The following is a 22,112-nucleotide window of genomic DNA, read 5'->3' on the forward strand; positions in this document are numbered from 1 at the left end:
TTCAGGTCCAATAATATTTTAATACACAACGGTGGAAGGGTTGTACTTCAACAAAAACCTTGAAAATGTCAATAAAATTACATTAAGATGAAAACAAAAGGTTGAATAACAAAAACAAAAGTCAAGCCAACTTTTTCCCACTGAACCATGCAGTCCCTTCTAATGCATAAAGGACATAGGTTAAATGGTAAGTAATGATTATTATAAATATAATTATTATAATTGAAACTAAATGAACAATGTCAGACTAGTTCTGTATTTACCTGTCGGTGTACTTTTCTTATTTGTAGGATTTCTGAATTAGCTTAAAGCACTTTTCTTACATCTACATCTGGTGAGAAAATGTTATTCCTTTCACATCAAACTCAGTGTTAGCTACATATTTCATTATGGAACGTCAGATCTTTAAATAGCTAGATGTCATATAATTTATGAATGCATATTGAATAAAATATGTTTTCCATTCTGCATTTTTTTTCTTCTCAAAATTGCATCGGGTATGGACAGATCTGCATATTATTTTTTTTAAACTGTATTGAGGCAACCGGCCTTACATATTTTGATTCTGTGATGTCATTTCTGGTTGTTAAGTCTATGAAAAGTCAACCATGTTTTGGTCAACAAGTTATTATATAGCACTCCACTTTATTTCATGTTGAATGACTTTTTCAAGCTTGTCAATGCATCATCAGGTGTTAAAGCCTTCCAGTCCCATGGGATATCAGCAGGAAGTGCCTTTTCTTCCTCAGCTATTCTCTTATTGAAAGTGGCCATCACATACTTCCAGTAGTCTGAAGCCTCCATGCTGGAATCTCCAGTTATGGTCCAGTCAGGGTAATGTGTCTGATAGTCCTTGTAGGGGTGAAATGTTCCTCCAGTCTTGGCGTTGGAGAATGATGTGTCACTAACCACAAGAGATGAACATATCTCTATTACTAATTTCTGTGAACAATGATCCCTATAACCATAGATACCTTGTGGACGGTGAATGGAAGAATGGTGTTTGGTATGCTCTTTACCTCCTGCTTCACAGGGTGCACCACAGAAGGGACATTTCTTCCCACAGCCAAACAGACTGGTGAACATCTCATCCTGAGGCTTGAATGGCAGAGATCTGAGTCTCTCTTTGATGTCTCCTCCCTTGTCATACTTAGATGCAAGTGACTGCTTCATTTCTTCCACAAACTCTGTGAGGTAGACAGCAAACTGTTTTGTGTCTGCAGTATTCAGAATCAAGATGGACTCCAGAGCATCCTTGAGGACCAGCTTCTCTTTAAGGGCTCTGCAGATGTTCTGAATGAATGTCTTGACATCATTTACATTTTTTGTGTCAGTTGTTTCTCTGATGTTAGAGATTGTGTCAGTGATTATCTTGACCATCTCTGAAAGATGTTTATTCTCCAATTTCTTCAGACTGTTCTCCTTTGAAAGTCGTTGGACAATTTGGTCAAACAGCCAGTCCTTCACAAAGCTTTCATAATGGTTTATGTACTCAGTGTATTTCGCAAAGTTTTTATCAGTCAGGAGTTGTTTCAAAATGGAGAACTGGAAAGCCCCGTTTGTGCTGTAATCCTCTGACCCTTCACCTGTCTTCACTTCATCAACCACATCAGGACCAATCATGTTGGTCACATAGTCCTTTACAGCTGGCTCTAGACAACGCTTCGTGAACTCCTTTGCTTTCTTTAGGCACTGGTCTCGGTTATGAAACAAGTCTTTGAACTCAGTAAGGTACTTGTTCTTAGACTTTTCCAGACAATTCCTTGGGTCATTGACTTCAATGAACTCATCATGCATCTTCTGAAACTCTCTGGCTGCTCTGCCACAGATGTGTTGTTTGAGAGAAACCTCACATTCCTCATTGGCTTTAACTTCTGTGTGTTGTTGCAATGTTTTGTCAATTATTATAAGCAGTTCTTTGATGTGAGTGTCATGGTAATCGGTCTTGCTTTTCACCCTCTGGGTTACAAACTCCAGACACTGTTTTATGATATCATCACAGAGGTCTTGTAGTTTTTTCCTGTGATGGTTGGGATCCCAGTGCTTTACTGTGTTTTTAGCCTGCTGCCACCAACTCTCTGATTCCAAAACAAAAGCTTTTCTCCCACAATCCACCAGACTGTTTACAACCAACATCTTGTTGACATGACTCCCCCTTGTTGTCAGATTATCACGTAACATGAGGAAGGCATCAAGAGCCACATCTCTTCTTTGGAGTCCTTTGAAAGTTATCTCAGACAGAGTGTTCTTCCACATGATGTCAAACTCTTCACTGAGGGATACATCTGATAGAACAGATTCTTTCTTTCTACAGTTCTGCAGCAGAGTCAGAACCTTCTTTTCCATTGTTTTTGTCTGTGAACTCTTGATGTTGTTCAGTTCTGTCATTCCCTCATTAATTTCAACAGTTCCTAGCAATTTGTTCTTCACTGTGTTTTCTATCTCTTTTCTCAGTGTTTTGGCACTGGACACAAAGTCCTCCTTGAATTTTTCCACCAGATTGACATGGCCATCTTTCTGTTTAAAGTATTTTACTAGATTGTCTTGGATTTCTTTTTCTCCCTCTGCAAGCTTCTTAGATGCTTCTCTCAACAAGTCGTTTTGCACATCTCTTATGGACCTCTGAGGATGTTGATCTGTCATGACAATATTGGATATTTCAGTTTCAGCACTCACCATCCATTTATACATCTCCTTCTGGAAGGCCCATTTCCAACTATTGTACTCAGAACATAATCTGGCGTATGCATCTGCAACCAAACTGTTTCTGAAACTAAAGATGAATTTCTCAAACTTCACTGCCTCCCACAAGCTTTGTGTCCACTTCAAGAAATGTGTCAAGTCATCATTTTTCTGGCATTTTCTGAAATCTTTCATCAAGGTCTTCTTGAAGCTGTAAACAGCCTCACTGTATCCTGCATTGACTGGAGACATAGGGGGAGTCCCATGCCAGAGTCCTGGGATGTAGCAGCTGCTTGTGTCTGGATCATAATCCATCACGTCAGTGAACTTAGTGATATCCTCCTTCTTCTCCATTCTGGCTGCTGCCTGGGTCATTTCATTCAACTGTTCCAACAACTTCTTCCTGTCCCTCATGTTGTTGTCATGAGCAGACATGTCTGACACATTCTGGTGCACAAAATGACATATCGGCTTCTTCCCCACTTCCTGCATCCTGATAAAAGCATGAACAACAATCTGTAGAATGTCTTTCATCTCTGTGGAGTTCTCCATGGCAATGTTGATGATAGTGACATCACTGAGTCCAATTACCAGTGTGGCCAGTTCATTGTCATGTTCATAGCTATCATCTAGTTGAGCCAACTCTGGTGATTTCAACCCCTCTGTGTCAATCACCATGATGAAGTCACATTTCAGCTCCTCCTTGAGTTCTTTGTTGACTTTAATCAGCAGCATGAAGGCCCCTCTGGTGCATCTTCCACTGCTGACAGCAAACTGGACCCCAAACATGGTGTTGAGGAGAGTGGACTTCCCTGTGCTTTGGACCCCTAAAACTGTGATCACCCGGATCTTGCTGTTAGAGTCCACAAGAGTATGAAGCTGAGTCAGTACAGCTGACATCCATTTCAGGGGGATATTTGATGCATCTCCATCCACAAGCTCAATGGGGAAACCATCCAACAGCATCTGAGCACACAATCCAGGGAGATGCTCCATCTGTTCCCTTTGAGGGCTGTCTTCAGGGAGGGAGCAGGCGGCTTCATATAACTGGCCCAACTCACGCAGGAAGTGTTCAAGACCCAAGGAACAGTCAGATAATTGCTTATCCAAATTTTTAATTTGGTCTTTTTTCTCTGGAGAATTTTGGCAAAGATCTTTGTACCGGTCCCGCAAAGCAGACAGGTTCTGCCGTGACAGATTGTCCAGATTTATCCGCATCCATTTGAGGAAATAGGAACGCTCAGGTCCTGATCTTGACATTCCAAAAATGAAGCTTGCCATTGCATCTGACATATCACATGTATGTTGCTTCTTTCTCAGCTTTTCCTCCTTCCTCTTCAGAGAGCTCTTGTAGTGTTCAATTTCTTGACCTCCTGCTTTTCTCAGTCTACATCTCTCTTTCTCCAACTGGGAAAGCTCTTTCCAGATTGTTCCCTGTAAGGGTAGCTGTTTGTCTTTGAATTGAATTGTGTCTTTGATGTTCCTGGTGATTTCATCTGCCATCTTCCTGGCACTCTGACAGTCATCACTGTCTTCATCAACCAGAATCCCAAACTGATGAGCCACATCAGCCATGTTTTCAATTGTCAATATGTTTTTACTTTTTTCCATGACATCACCCACAGACGACTTCAGGATTTTGACGAATTCTGCATCATTCTGCTTCTTCTTCACAATCACATTTGTTGGGTTGATACTGTAGTTTGTGATTATTTTCTTCAATGTGTCTACCCTGAATGTTTTATTCTGAGAGTTGACAACCAGAAATAACTCTGCTTTGGTGATTCTTCCTTCCAAAACCTTGAGATCGGCCTCGAAATCATCAGTGAAAATGTAAACTGCAGCTGATGTTTGACACAGAAAGGAGAACTGTGTTTCAAAGGACCTGATGTCTCCTCTGAGATTGGCCACCACCACAGGCTTGGTGAACATGTCTATGTTTCTGTTCCCACATGGAAAGTACCAGCTGATTTCAACCAGTCCATTTGAGATTTGCAAAGGGACATCTCCACATTCCATATCATGATGAACAAATGTATCATGGTACTGTTGAGGGTTACTAAGCAACTTGTTCAAAATATTAGACTTGGACAAGCTGCTCTTTCCTAGCCTAACAAAGGACACCATAGGAATATCAGAGACAACAATTCTGTCCTCCACAAAAGCATTTGTGGCTGTTTGGGAAGATTGTCTGAACTTCCTCACTATGTCCCTCAAGGCCCACAGCATCAAAGTGATTTGTTCTGTGTCACAGTTGGGCAGCAGAAGAGGAACAGCAAACTGACACATGGACATTTTCTGGACCATCTCCTGCTGCAGGAAACCATCTGAGCACAGAAACAGGGCAGTTATCAGGTCCAGTGGATTAATGACATCACTAGTATCAGAGTCAGTGTCCAGGTTGTCTACATCATAATAGGAAACCTCCTGGTCAGTGGTCAGACATTTAACACTCCTTGCATTCACATTTGCCATCATTAATTTCTTAAGGAAGGCCCGTGGAAGTGACTGCATAGTGGTAAGAGGTTCATCTGATGTAGTATCAGCATTTATCTCAAGGACAGTACTTAACGTCAGCTTGTTTTCATAATGATCTTCTAGTCCAGTCTTTGACAACAGCTCCTTGAGACAGGATCCTGTAAATAGAAATGAAAAGATAACCATGATAACAAATACAATTTCCTCTTCAAAGTATAGCAGAAAAGCACACCAACAGGTGTTTTACACTGTACTTTGGATAAGGTTACAGAAGGCAGAGGCAGACCATCTCTGTGACTCAATGACTCACAAAAATGGAAGCTAACATTTAAATGTGAATTCAGAAATGAAAATGTACAATTCTTACAAATACTTATAATGATTACAAATGTGTATAAATGCTGGAACAGTGCACACATGTCAAACCAAAATGCTTATTAATAATGCTATTGAAAGTGAAGTGTCGTGGTACCTTGGGGTGTTTCTCCTGAGGAACCCTCCTTCTTTGGCTTCAACTCATCTCTGGCTTTTGGCACTGGCTCAATATTCTATAAAAAGTTGAATTCACATGTTAACATGTTTAATTTATTATGACATTGAATCTACAATTCTGGTCTGTTGAGGATAAAGCACAATAGCTTCCATTTCGAATAATGGCACATTAATGCCTAGTCTGGCATGCCGAGCTTTGGTTTAATTCACATTAGGATGTGGTTGCCTTGTTGTGGTGCCTATCATACAGACATAGCCAATGTTGCATCAGGATAGGCAGTATGTTTGGAAAAAGAAAAGTTACTTTACACTTTTTAAATAAATATGTCCCGTATCTTCCCATTTTAACCTTTTGCGACAAGCAATCCCGGATCCGGGATCGTAATCATAGCCTCAAACGAATTAGCATAACGCAGGGGACATAACTACCCCTAGAAACTTTTCCTATTCATGAAAATCACAAATGAAACGAATTAAATATATTCAAACACAAGCTTAGCCTTTTGTTAACACAGGTATTAAATCATATTTGAAGATCCAGTATATCCCTGTTAAAGCAGCAGCCATAACATCAAACTATCCATGATAAACTATTCAACTTTTTCAAAGTGAACCCCTAGAAAGTTCAAGATCTCACCCACTAGACTTAATTAGAGCAAGATTACACAATGTGATCGCACAACAACAGTGGTTGGCTGCACTCTTGGATTTTATGGAAGTAAATATGTTCATAGTAGCCTACACAGCACAACCCTAGTCAACACCCACTTTTAGTTTTCCTTGTTCTCCCTGGTGAATCTTCTCTTCCCAGCCCTTCAGTGGTTTGGAAGGAGATGGAATCTCTGGATGGGGCTTTGGGTCAAGAATACATCCACAAATTAGTGATTTCACTAGATTCAGAGTTAATTTACTGTTTTATTGTTATTCACTTTACATAGCTTATTTTCAAAATGTATATTACACAGAAACAAGCTGGAACGCAACGTTATATAACATTTAGCTTTAACCTTGAAATGAAACATGTCACATTACAGGAACATGATCAGCATGATCACTGAGGATGTAAAAGTGTGTCTTACCCTCTCTTCCTCTTCCTTCTTGTCATTGTGATTCCCCAATACCTCCTCTGCTGCACCTGGAATAGAGGTTGAGATATAATACTTTAGTGATGGCAGTATCTCAGATGCGGAAGGGAGATGCAGTGAGATCAGTGAAACCGTGTTTATGACTCTGGCTTACAAAGCCCTGACCTCAATCCCATAGAAAATTTGTGGGCAGAACTGAAAAAGCGTGTGCGAGCAAGGAGGCCTACAAACCTGACTCAGTTACACCAGCTCTGTCAGGAGGAATGGGCCAAAATTCACCCAACTTATTGTGGGAAGCTTGTGGAAGGCTGCCTAAAACGTTTTACCCAAGTTAAACAATTTAAAGGCAATGCTAACAAATACTATTTGAGTGTATGTAAACTTCTGACCCCCTGGGAATGTGATGAAAGAAATAAAAGCTGAAATAAATCATTCTTTCTACTATTATTCTGACATTTCACATTCTTAGTGGAGATCCTAACTGACCTAAGTCTGGGCATTTTTACTATGATTAAATGTCAGGAATTGTGAAAAACTGAGTTTAAATTTATTTGGCTAAGGTGTATGTAAACTTCCGACTTCAACTGTACATAGTAATTGCTATTAGCTAATTCATATTGTAGTTTGTAAGCTGAGAGTTAGAAAATATGACCGCTTGTGTTGCTCAATCTTTCCTCAGTTAGCGTTAGGACAAATGTAGCCTACATTTGTCCGGTTAGGATGATTGTGTTATGCTATAGTTACTTCTGTGAATATCTGAACAATGCATCCAAAAATAAACTGCTCACATTTTGGACATAACTTTGTAAGGACTGTGTTTGTGTAAATAGTTTCAGAAAAAATGTGGCCAGCTCAAACGCTGATTGTTGCGTCATTCGAAACTGGCCGTTCTAAATAAGAGTTCTAAATAAGTGTCCTAATCACACGGGTGTAATCGTATGCTTCAGGGACCACTGTGGAATGATCACACCCGTGTGATGGTACGTGTGAAAGGGTTAATTAGATACCACTATTACTACCAACTATATACATAATTATATACTACTACTACCACTACTACTACTACTACTACATAATAATAATTATTATAATAGTACTACAACTACTAATACATACTAATACTACTACTACCACTATTTAATGATATACTACTACTACTACTACTACTGCTACTACTACTATATAATTAGATACGATTACTACTACTACTACTACTGTCACGCCCTGGCCTTAGTATTCTGTGTTTTCTTTATTATTTTGGTTAGGCCAGGGTGTGACATGGGTGATTTATGTGTCTTGTTTTGTCTAGGGTTTTTTGATGTCTATGGGGTTGTGTTCAGTTGAGTGTTCTAGGTAAGTCTATGGTTGCCTGGAGTGGTTCTCAATCAGAGGCAGGTGTTTATCGTTGTCTCTGATTGGGAACCATATTTAGGCAGCCATATTCTTTAGGTATCTTGTGGGTGATTGTTCCTGTCTCTGTGGTTTGCACCAGTTAGGACTGTTTCGGTTTTTCCACGGTTTCTTATTTTGTATAGTTGATCAAATGAAGTGCCGTTTTCTTTGATAAAATCAATTTTTATAGCCTAAATCGAAATATTTTGTAAACCGTTTGTGACGTGAATTCCATCTCTATCAATTTTTTACGGAGCATTCGGCATGGTGGGTTTCAGTGCATTCCTCTGGATGTTTGCAACACAGTCCAACATCACTTTTTTTTTGCAGGGAGAATTGACCGAAGTGAGCTGATTTGAAGACAACTATAAATGACTGCCTTACGCACCAATAATTTTAGCGAAGCTTCATTGATTGACTATTTCTGCCCAATGACCACTGATCTTATTGAAATCTAGCTGGGTAGATAGCCAATGAGCTGAGGTAAAAGCCATTATGTAATGGTTTGGGGTTGGACCACAATTCCTTGTTTGTAATCGCATGCGCAGGGAACTCCATTTTCGCCTTGACGATCAGAGGAGTTGCTGTAAGGCTTTTTAGCTGTTTTTCGGAAAGTTGTAGTTTCAACGATTTCATTGAAGATATAAAGGCGAATAAATCATGTAAAGCAAAGTGAAAGTGAGATTTTTTGTTTGAGGAATCTTGAAGTGTTATGATTCAAACAGGAACTGAGGAGCTGTTTCTGCAAGGACAGGACGTACTTCTGGACGGGTAAGTGCTAATGCCATTTTATGAAATATAAAAATACGTATTATATATATAAAAAATAAAACATATTTTTTTGCAATGAAATGTATGGTGTGTGTGTCCTCTCCTTCCCAGGAAGAACCGTTACAACTACAATATAATTAAATACTGCTACTTCTACTACTATACAATTAGATACTAATACTACTAGAACTAAGACTATAACATTATATACTACTATCAGTACAACTAAAACTATATAAGTAGATACCACTACTACAACCATTAATACTACTGTATAATTAAATACTACTACTACTAGTGATACTACTTCTACTACTAATATATAATTACAAACTACTACTAGAGATTTAGATACTACTACTATATAAATATATACTACTAATAATAATACATCTACTATATAATTTGATACTACTACTATATAATTAGATACTACTACTATATAATTAGATACTACTACTACTATATAATTAGATACTACTACTATATAATTAGATACTACTACTACTATATAATTAGATACTACTACTACTACATAATTAGATACTACTACTACTATATAATTAGATACTACTACTACTATATAATTAGATGCTACTACTACTACATAATTAGATACTACTACTATATAATTAGATACTACTATATAAATAGATACTACTACTAATAATACATCTACTATATAATTTGATACTACTACCATTACTACAACTACTACTATATAATTAGATACTACTACTATATAATTAGCTACTACTACTACTACTATATAATTAGATACTACTACTACTACTACTATATAATTAGATACTACTACTATATATTTAGCTACTACTACTATATAATTAGATACTACTACTATATAAATAGATACTACTAATAATAATATTAATACATCTACTATATAAGTTGATACTACTACCATTACTACAACTATATAATTAGATACTACTACAACCATATAATTAGATACCACCACTACTACTACAACTAGAATTAGATACTGCTACTATATAATTAGATAATACTACTGCTACTACTTTTAATACTACTGCTGCTACTAGAACTTCCAGTACTGCTACAATTACTTCTAATGCTGCTGCTGCTACTACTGCTGCTACTATTACTGTTGCTGCTACTACTGCTACCACTGCTACTATATAATTAGATACTACAACTAATCAATAATGAGATACTACTACTACTACTACATAACTAGATTCTACCACTACTACTACTACTACATAACTAGATTCTACCACTTCTACTACTACTACTATATAATTAGATACTACTGCTACTATAACTACTTCTACTATATAATTAGATACTTCTACTACTAGTACTAGTATATAATGATATACTACTACAAGTATATCATTATATACTACTACTACTTTATAAGTATATACTACTGCATAATTGTATTCTACTACTACTACTACATAATTATATAATACTACTGTCACGTTCTGACCATAGTTTTGTGTTTGTCAGGACGTGAGCTGAGTGGGCATTCTATGTTGTGTCTAGTTTTCCCGTTTCTATGTTTGGCCTGATATGGTTCTCAATCAGAGGCAGGTGTTAGTCATTGTCTCTGATTGGGAACCATATTTAGGTAGCCTGTTTTGTGTTGGGTTTTGTGGGTGGTTGTCTTCTGTCTTCGTGTGTCTGCACCAGCAGAACTGTTTCGGTTTTTTCACATTTGTTGTTTTGTATTTTGTCTTTACTAAACATGATGAACACTAACCACGCGGCGCTTTGGTCATCTCCTTCGTCCACAGAAGAAAGCCGTTACAACTACTACTATATAATTCGATAATTCTACTACTAATATTATATAAGTATATACTACTACTATATAATTAGATCTTACTACTACTTTATAATTAGATACTTCTACTAGTATATAATTATACACTACTACTAGTTTATAATTATTGACTACTATATAATTATATACTACTACTACATACGTATATACTACATAATTAGATACTTCTACTACTACTACTAATACTATATAAGTATATACCACTATTACTATATAATTAGATCTTACTACTACTATATAATTAGATACTTCTACTCCTACTACTATATAATTAAATACTACTGCTACTACATAATTTGATACTACTACTACTATATAATTATATACTACTACTATATAATTACTGTATATACTACTACTACATAATTTGATACTACTACTACTGATTCAACTTCTACTACTATGAGACTCCTACTACTACTACATAACGTTCCATTACTATGCCAACTTCAATAGTTTGAGTTATTACATTGACAAAATGTACATTTTAGTCATTAGAGATCATGCGAATTTTTGCAACTTTTTGTGAAAAATCGCGCAACTTTTCAACGTCCTGCTACTCATGCCAGGAATATAGTATATGCATATGATAAGTATGTGTGTATAGAAAACACTCTGAAGTTTCTAAAACTGGTTAAATCATGTCTGTGGCTATAACAGAACGTGTTCAGGAGTAAAAATCCCAGGGAAAACTGTTCACCAAAAACACACAAAAAATATTCATCAGCCAGTCTTTGAATTGTCTAAGGCGATAGAAAATAGATGAGGTTCCCATTACAATGCCTACAGCTTCCACACGATGTCGCCAATACTGGCATTTTATTGCAGGTTTATCCTTGGTGGGATGACGTGTAGGCACTTCCTGTCTTGTGGTGCACCGAGGAAGTTTATGAAAGTGAAAAAATGGACGACGATTTCAAGACTTGCTGCTATCGAATACAGATCGCTCCGTGATCAATTTGATCGATTATTAACGTTTATTAATACCTAAAGTTGGTTTACAAAAGTAGTTTGAAGTGATTTGTAAAAGTTTATAGGCAACTTGTTTAATTTTAAAAAGTGACGTTGCGTCTTGTAAAGGTGTTTTTTTTTTTTTTTTTTTTTTTTCTGGATCAGACGGGCTTTATAAATAGACATTTTAGGTATACAATGACGGATTTAATCGGGAAAAAGACCCAATTGTGATGTTTATGGGACATATAGGAGTGCCAACAAAGAAATTAATGTTTTATATTTTATTTCTGCGTTTTGTGTAGCGCCGGCTACCGCTAAATCTTTCGTTTAGGTCTCGTTAGATAATAGCTTTCATGCTTTCGCCGAAAAGCATTTTACAAATCTGACATGTTGGCTAGATTCACAACGAGTGTAGCTTTAATTGAGTACCTTGCATGTGTGTTTTAATGAAAGTTTGAGTTTTATCGAGTACTACAGGTGGCGCTCTGAAATTTCCGCTGATTTTGGTTCCTGTACAGGAACAACAATACGCGTCATCCTTAAGAGGTTTTAACAGACATGACGTTTAAGGGCAATTAAAGGTGGTGTAAAGAACTTTAAAACAGGAGACAATACCTTTGGTTGTTTCTCTGTTTCCTTCTGAAGAGCCATCGGTCTCTGGTTTTGACTCATCATCGGACAAAGGCTGTTGAACATCTTCCAATTTCTAACAAAACAGTTAAATCAATAAATAACATTGGTTAAACTGAACTTGAAAATAAAAAGGGAAATTCCACCACTTTTTAATCTCATTTCCATTTATTAACCATTTACTAATCACTAGTAAAGTGTTTTTGCAACCCCTCATCTAAAGCGATTGCTGTTCATTCTTTATAAATGTTTTGCAAAGTGATGCATTGGTAGACCTGCCATTGGTAGACATTCCAGCTGTACTTGATGCCCCTTTAAGGTGTCAAAATGGCTCAGAACATATCAATGGTAAAATAATAATCACAGAATGTGAAAGGAAACGTATCATATAAGCTATATTAAAAAAAAGAGAGCAGCACACTCATATATATATATACACACACACACTCTCCCAGGGACTATCTTTATTTTTATACCTTACAGTTTATTGGGCGTTAGTCATCACTACATCAAATATTTTTATCTGGGTGTGCGCCAGCTCATGTATATTAAAGGAAATATATCAAACATTTTCTATAAATAATTTGCAAATGTTGGGGTAATGGTGAGCAAACTGTTTCTAAATGCTCTATACATAGTTTATTACTGACTGTTAATACATAGTATTACCCTTTTCTGTCTGTTTATACATGGTTTATTACTGACTGTTAATACACAGTATTACCCTTTTCTGTCTGTTTATACATGGTTTATTACTGACTGTTAATACACAGTATTACCCTGTTCTGTCTGTTTATACATGGTTTATTACTGACTGTTAATACACAGTATTACCCTGTTCTGTCTGTTTATACATGGTTTATTACTGACTGTTAATACACAGTATTACCCTGTTCTCTCTGTTTATACATGGTTTATTACTGACTGTTAGTACACAGTATTACTCTGTTCTCTGTTTAGACATGGTTTATTACTGATGTCTAATACACAGTATTACCCTGTTCTCTCTGTTTATACATGGTTTATTACTGTCTAATACACAGTATTATCCTGCTCTGTCTGTTTATACATGGTTTATTACTGACTGTTAAGACTGTTCTGCCCCTGAACAGGCAGTTAACCCACTGTTCCTAGGCCGTCATTGAAAATAACAATTTGTTCTGACTTGCCTAGTTAAATTTAAAAAAATACAAAGTATTTCCCTGTGATCTCTCAATTACTATGAATTTCACAAACATGTAGAGGCCCCTGGATGGAAATTCATCAGGGTTTTTAAATATCAGTTTTAACTTTAGATGACATCATAATGTGATACTTTCTTAGGACCTTTTCTTCTTATGTAATTGTGTCTTACCATCTCTGCTGCCTCCTCCTTCTTGTCAACGTGTTCACCTGATACCTCCTCTGCTGGGTCTAGAATGGAGGGTGAGATATAGTACTGTAGATCAGCATACATGCAGAAAGTGGTTAGTTTGCAGACTGCTTATGAACTGTTGAATTGTTGTGTATTGTATATTTATACTCAAAGAGCTGCATCTTTTTGATTAACAACTTACCTCGAGACTGAGGAGCTGGTCTTGTCAGAGTGTCTGAGTTTGCTGCTGGTAGAGGGGTCACAACACACTGTTGCTTTGTCTTTCCTTTCTGCACCTCCTCCTGTAGCTGGCTGATCTGCTGCTGCATCTGCTGCTGCATGGATTGCATTGCCTGTTGCATTGACTGCTGTTGCTGTTGCATTGACTGCTGTTGATTTAACATGAAGCCCTGTAGCATGACTCCTAGTGCTGCCATACCATCAGGAGTACCAGTGTTGTGAACAGGTGTGATGTCTCTTCCATCCCCTTCACCACCTGTTGCACCAGGTGACTCCTCATCATTCTTCTCCATCACTATAACTCCACCAGGAGGGGAATCCCACCACCTAAAGTTGGACGGGCTGCAGCAGTCTTCTAAAGTCTGACAGGGGAAACATATGTTTTTACATTTTCTCAAAGTAAGGTAAAAAAAAGAAAACAACATTGTTAGTGGTTTACTCAAAAAAAACGAGTGGATGATCAACCAACACTAAGAACAGATCTCATATTAGTCAAATGTTGGTCTCCTTACACAGGCTGTCAGTGGTATTATTCTCTCGATCACCAACAAAGCATTGCCCCTGAATATTTAGCAACATTTTACTTACATTACAAAATATACTGTCATACTTTGCTAATGCCGATACAGAACAGAGTAACGGAGAACAAGGTAGATATGGAAAACTTAACAAACGAGGCATTTGTGGTAAATGCGTGGAGGCTGACATCATTATGCATTTACATCTCTTTTTCAAGTGAGCCCTGGTCAAGAAACCAGCATACATAGTTACACACGAGACACAACACAACAGCAATGAATGTAAGTTAAAATAGTGCCAAGTGTATAAAAGAGTTTAAAAGAGCAGGTTTAAAAACATGTTCAATCTGTGGTCAACAGCCCTCCAATCTGGGATTTAAATTCATTAAAATATAATACAGATTATGCACTTCTAATGCTTATCTTAGTGTTAGATCACAATGTGTACAGGTTGATGACATGACTTCTGACAAGCTTTCTGGAAATACTGGAGTACCACAGTGTTCCATTCTTGGGTATTTCTCAAATTGCAGGGAGAGGTTTATGTAGCCCAACATTACCTCTTTAATCTCAAATTGGTTTTATGGTGGTAATCAGAAGTTGTAACTAACAAATCCCCGTCCCTGTTTTGGTATAAAGCTGTGGGATTGAGAATTGTAATTACTCTCAAATTCATCGACAGAGCTATGGATGCAAGGACAGACAATCTATGATACCAACAGTTTTAACTATGTTTGGAGGCAATAGTGTTTGTTTGTTTACTTTGTTTACAAACATTTTACAAAAATAAGCTTGGATTTGGGGTTTTGAAAGGGTATGACAGTTGAACTAAGCTCATGAGGCATTTATACATTTATATTCTTCAAGAATCAATGGGTACATATCAATAATTTTGATGTCCAAAAATTGATGTAGCAACCGCTAACTGCCCCTTTAAATGCAGAAAAAAATGATATTCTCAAGAACAAGAAAGCAATCTCCTACACTGTCTCAGATGGTCATTTTGCAAAACGAGCCCAGTTCTTGTTCTTGAGAATAGCATTAGTTGTTCTTACCTGCACACACTAGACACACATTACCATGCTGCTTTAAGATTTGTAACAAACACAAGATATCTTACCACTCTACCTTATATCAGTTAGCATGAAGGCCATCCTTAACTGTAATACAATAGACTCACTGGTACATGTTTGTCTATAAGACCATCTTAGGGCAGCTGACAACATATTTAAGCACTTTACTCACCCTACAGAGTCATGGGGAGATTCTCAATTGCAGAATCCTTGCATCCTTTCTCCTTTCTCCTTGCCTCCTTTTCAAACCCCATTGGATTAGAAGAGGTCCCGCCCCTCTTACCTTTTCCAATGGGTTTTGAGAAGGCGGTGAGGAGAAAATATGCAAGGAGTATGCAATTTGAGATTATCCCATGGATGTTACCGTCTGAGATCACAGAACTGTTTTTTATGTTTCCAACACAAGAATTGAGTTTGTTAAGAGTGACTATCTTTGCTGCCCCATCTTGAAAAACTTTGGAAAAGGACTTAAAACAAGATCATTTTATTCTGACTAATTGGTTTATTAATAACTTTTCAAGTCCAAAACTGTGTACTCTCCTCAAACAATGGTATTATTTCACTGTAATAGCTACTGTAAATTGGACAGTGCAGTTAGATTAACACACATTTAAGCTTTCTGCCAATATCAGATATGTCTACGTCCTGGGAAATCTTCTTGTTACTTACAACCTCATGCTAATCACATTAGCCTAAGTTAGCTCAACCGTCCCGTGGATGGGACACCGATCCCATTTGTCCATTTGATGAATGGACAAAATGCCTACATCATATTGCATGTGTTGCCTATATTATTTTAATAATCTAGAAATTACACATTTACATCAGTTATTCTTGTTACAATGAACATAAAAACATCTCATTACGCATATTACTCATACAACTTATTACAGAAGTAGTTGTATAAAGTAAACTTTTTTTTATGTCAATTTGGAAATACCAAACATAGCCATTTGTATTTGCACACACAACAATGTGTTTGGTGTTGAAATAGTACAGTTCTAGATGTCCTTACCTTTGCCTGCCTGCTGAGTTGGGGACCTACAGTCATATGTCTACAAGTGGAAATTCAACTGATGTTTTATAGAGATGTGGGTGTAATCTAAGGTCAAGAGCAACGTCATCAGAACATGATTAACCCTATCAGTACTGAGATCCCAGCAAAAACTGTATTTTCAATGATCTGTATCTTTTCAGGACAACCAGGGCTAAAAGTAGAACACAAACAGTATTCCTATAATATATGCCATATGTCACGATGAGAGTGACAATGAGTCAGTGATACGAATAAGGTTATCTTGTCTTAATCAGGAAAGTATTGGTACTAACTGCAGCAGAGAGCATGATTTACAAGAAATCCCTTGACTGACTAGAAACTGACTTGCTCAGACCCCCCCCCCCCCCCCCCCCCCCTTCTAGTAAGTGATGGGATTTCTTGTAAATCATGCTCACTGCTAGAGTTACATAATGAGTTACATAATGAGTTACTGATTAAATGGGTTGTTTTCCTAAGGTCATTTTAGGTGACTCAAACTAACATAGAACAAATATTATTTAAACTCAAAGTAACATATATTGGATGTGTATGATTCAATACATGTTAGGTAGTATTTGTGTTTACATAAGTGTTGTGTGTTGTGCTATTTCTGATCTGCAGATAAAGGAGTGATGGGTGACTTTTTATTTTAACAGGTAAATTGACTGACAAAACATTCTCATTTACAGCAACAACCTGGGGAATAGTTACATGGTAGAGGAGGGATGAATAAGCCAATTGTAAGCTGTGGATGATTAGGTGACGGTGATGGTATGAGGGCCAGATTGGGAATTTAGCCAAGACACCAACCCTACAGGACACACGTTTAACGTCCCATCCAAAAGACAGCACCCTGCACATGGCAATGTCCCCGATCACTGGCCTTGGATATATTTTTTAGACCAGAGGAAAGGGTGCCTCCTATTGGCCTTCCAACACCACTTCTAGCAGCATCTGGTCTCCCATCCAAGGACCAACCCCACTTAGCTTCAGGAGCAAGCCAGCAGTGGGAGGCAGGGAGAAAGGTCAGTTCAAGACCAGTTAAACAAACCTGACAGCAGAGAGAGAACAGATATAAAAAGAGAAATAACAGCTTCTACTATCATGAAGACAAGAATATATAATGTATTGATCGATTGTAATTTGTGACATTGTATAACATGTTACGAATTTGAAAAACAAATAATATGTTCCGAATTTTCAAAACATATGATGTGGTACAAATTGTAATTTGCTGTGTCTAAAGTTAGCTAGGTGGCTTACGCTAACATTAGCTAGCTGGCTAACAGTAGATGGGCTATGGGTTAAGATTACGAGTAAGTTTAAAGGGTTAAGGTTAGTTAAAAGAGTTAAGGTTTGGGTTAGGGGAATGGGTAGCTAACATGCTAATTAGTAGGTAAGTCGCTAAAAATAAGTAAGTAGTTGAAAAGTTGCTATTTAGGTCAAATGCTCAAGTTGTCCATGAGATTGGAAAATGTAACCTTTGGGTTGCTAGACGTCCGCGCTATACGCCCACCCACCCTCATTTCGTTTTTGACTTATTAAGTAACTTTGTCATATGTAACCATACCAAACGTAACATATCATACTAATTTGTGTGTCCCGGATTTACATTTACTATGTTACGTCAAGTCTATGAGACCAGAATGGGAACCCAGAAGAGAAGAGGAAGTTGTTTCTCATGGTCTGAGGGTCCTTTAGGTGACTCTTGGCAAACTCCAAGTGGGCTGTCATGTGCCTTTTACTGAGTAGTGTCTTCCGTCTGGCCACTCTACCATAAAGGCCTGATTGGTGCTGCTGCAGAGATGATTGTCCTTCTGAAAGGTTCTCCCATCCCCACAGAGGAACTCTGGAGCTCTTTCAGAGTGACCATCGGGTTCTTGGTCACCTCCCTGATCAAGGCCCTTCTCCACCAATTGCTCAGTTTGGCAAGGCGGCCAGATCTAGGAAGAGTTTGGTGGTTCCAAATCAAATCAAATCCAAACTTCTTCCATTTAAGAATGATTGATGCCACTGTGTTCTTGGGGACCTTCAATGCTGCAGACATTTTTTGTGCCTCGACACAATCCTGTGTCAGAGCTCTACGGACAATTCCTTCGACCACATGGCTTGGTTTTTACTCTGACATGCAATGTCAACAGTGGGACCTTATATGTTATAGCAACATCTCAAGGATGATCAATGGAAACAGAATACACATGAGCTCAATTTCGAGACTCAGCAAAGGGTCTGAATACTTGTGTAAATAATGTATTTCTGTTTGTTTTTTTTATACATATACATTTGCAAAAATGTATAAAAACCTGTTTTCACTTTATCATTATGGGGTATTGTGTGCAGATTGAGGAATAAATATAATTCAATCATTTTTAGAACAAGGCTGTAACATAACAAAATGTGGGAAAATGGATGGGGTCTGAATACTTTCCAAATGCACTTTACATGGGACTGAACTAGACTATAAGTGATTTTGTTTGTTGGTAAAATTAAAAGAGAAGAGTCTCGAGTCAAGTTCCCCAAGTAATAATGGGCACGTCTCAGGTTCCTGAGCTCAGGTCAAGTCACAAGTCCCTAATATTGGGTTTTGAATGCAATTTTTAAATGTAGGTTATATTTTCTGTTTTCCTTGCAGAAAGACTACTAGTACCAGTGCCGGTTCTAGCTTGTACGGCTCCCTGGGCGAACCCCCACTTCAGCGTGCCCCCAAAAGCACCATTCTGCACTAAAAGCAATTTTTATTCACCCCAAAAGACTCAATATATCACAAAATATTAGCATAATATAGATAGATGTCTTTTAAGTTAGCCTACAGCATTGGAAATTCCCCTTACTGAGCTCAGGACCTAGTCAATAGAATCACCGAAAACCTTTATGATTTCACCTCAATGAAAGTTAACCAAATCAATAATGTGCACATTAGGATGTAATCGTTCTGCTGCAGGCCACACACATTATCATGATGAAACTGTGTGAAATTATATCCAATGTTATGGAAGCTAGTTGGAGAGAAAACTGAACATTGTCGCCCTATGTGTAATAGCATAGCAAGCAACATAGGCCAACAAGTGTTTTACCACCCTATTTCATTATATGCATAATATTAAACTCATAAAGAATTGACATAGCTGCTTACCTTTATCTTTTGCACCTTTCTCATCTTCTTCTTTCCTCTTTTTCCTAAACTGGGCACCTGATGGCTTAGACCTTTTCTTATCCATTTGTGTTGATTTGGCACTCGAGCATCAATACGTTACCCATCCTCCAACACTGTCAATCAATAGTCAAGACTATATTACTTATCCCCAACCCCTGTCAATCAAGAGTCAAGACTATATTACTCATCCCCCAACACTGTCAATCAAGAGTCAAGACTACATTACTCATCCCCCAACACTGTCAATCAATAGTCAAGACTATATTACTTATCCCCCAACCCCTGTCAATCAAGAGTCAAGACTACATTACTCATCCCCCAACACTGCCAATCAAGAGTCAAGACTACATTACTCATCCCCCAACACTGTCAATCAAGAGTCAAGACTACATTACTCATCCCCCTGCACTGTCAATCAAGAGTCAAGACTACATTACTCATCCCCCAACACTGTCAATCAAGAGTCAAGACTACATTACCCATCCCCCAACACTGTCAATCAAGAGTCAAGACTACATTACTCATCCCCCTGCACTGTCAATCAAGAGTCAAGACTACATTACTCATCCCCCAACACTGTCAATCAAGAGTCAAGACTACATTACTCATCCCCCTGCACTGTCAATCAAGAGTCAAGACTACATTACTCATCCCCCTGCACTGTCAATCAAGAGTCAAGACTACATTACCCATCCCCCAACACTGTCAATCAAGAGTCAAGACTACATTACCCATCCCCCAACACTGTCAATCAAGAGTCAAGACTACATGACCCATCCCCCAACACTGTCAATCAAGAGTCAAGACTACATTACCCATCCCCCAACACTGTCAATCAAGAGTCAAGACTACATTACCCATCCCCCAACACTGTCAATCAAGAGTCAAGACTACATTACCCATCCCCCAACACTGTCAATCAAGAGTCAAGACTAAACTAATTCACCTTAGTGGTGTGCAGACTGGTTTTATATTATTCTGAACGATTTCGCACAAACCAGAAAAAAATGCAACAATGTGTCTGTGAATCTATATATTCACAGCATTATGAATGAATTGTGGTTTATTAAGTAGCATTTCGTAGTGTGAATGAATTTACTAATTGCATTAGTGCTGTACAAAGTTAGAGGTGCGCTATTTGATAGATTCCCCCGGGCTTCCAGTGGGGAGACCTGAGGTCAACCTACCCCGACCCCCCCCCTCCCTCACTGTTTATTATCTATGCATAGTCACTTTACCCCTGCCTATATGTACAAATGACCTTGACTAAATACCCCAGCACATTGACTCGGTACTGGTACTCCCTATATAGAGCCCTGTAATTGTTATATTACCTGTTGTATTTGGCGTATTTGACAAATAAAATTTGATTTGAAATATCAGATCCCAACTTAGAAAAACTTTCATAACAACTTCCAGGTCCTAAACATACGTTGGAAACGCAGTTATCATCTTTGGACCCTGACTTTCCCCACATGCTGATCTCTGACATCAGCTATCACAGAAATAACTTTGATGGCAGCATTTTCTGCAGCTAAATATAACAACAAAACTTTAGTTATCAAAATAAACATAACTATTTTTTTTTAACACTATAAATTGTTTGCTAACATTCCCAAGTTCTTATTCCAAGTTGACAAGTCGTTCCTCTGATAACTATAAACTGATAGGACTTGAACAAGTTAAAAACACAGTATAAAAGAAAAGTATTACCTGACTAAAAACAAATGGGTGGTGGTAGGGAAGTAGTGTAAATGAAGATGTACTGTAAACTATAGAATAAAGGACTACCTTCTTAATTCAACACAACACTAACTTTATACACTTGGGCTCTTTCTCAGTCGTCTAAAACTTGTCCTTCACTGATCTGAAAGAACTAACTAGTCCTTGATCATGACTGTCAGTTCTATGTGTAGGCTAAAGCTAGTCCTTGATGATGACTCTCAGTTCAATGTGTAGGCTAAAGCTAGTCCTTGATGATGACTCTCAGTTTTATGTGTAGGCTAAAGCTAGTCCTTGATGATGACACTCAGTTCTATGTGTAGGCTAAAGCTAGTCCTTGATGATGACTCTCAGTTCAATGTGTAGGCTAAAGCTAGTGCTTGATCATGAGTTCATGATCAACGAGTTCATAATCATCTCAGTTCCATTGCATTACACAAGAGTCATTGGACGAAGGCATCTTCTGTAGGGGGGAGTTTTGCTAAGATACCTGACACTCGGTCTGAACATTAACATGCATTGCTTGAGGTACGGTTTTGGAAGCATAAGGACCTCATCTTTCATATCAGATAGGGAGGGGGGGGGGGCATTGATACACACCTTGATAAGGTTAGGGTTAGTGTTCCCAGACGGAAAAATCTCCATGTTACAGGTCTTGTTTACAGAAAACAGACAGAAGACAAGTAGTGACCACCTG

General features: G+C 37.8%; 1 protein-coding gene across 1 annotated transcript; it reads right to left on the minus strand.

Annotated features, from left to right (window-relative positions):
• LOC110510380 (interferon-induced very large GTPase 1-like) lies at positions 1-14,205 on the minus strand. Its single transcript, XM_036989394.1, has 7 exons — positions 13,875-14,205; positions 13,673-13,731; positions 12,304-12,394; positions 6,732-6,787; positions 6,421-6,504; positions 5,633-5,708; positions 1-5,318 (listed from the first exon to the last, which is right to left on the minus strand). Exons 1-7 carry the CDS (start codon positions 14,203-14,205, stop codon positions 646-648), a joined length of 5,370 nt encoding a protein of 1,789 aa, XP_036845289.1. The 3' UTR covers positions 1-645.
• Between the last annotated feature and the right edge of the window lie 7,907 nt (positions 14,206-22,112).

Source organism: Oncorhynchus mykiss, chromosome 10 (assembly GCF_013265735.2).
Source record: "Oncorhynchus mykiss isolate Arlee chromosome 10, USDA_OmykA_1.1, whole genome shotgun sequence".
NCBI lineage: Eukaryota > Metazoa > Chordata > Actinopteri > Salmoniformes > Salmonidae > Oncorhynchus > Oncorhynchus mykiss.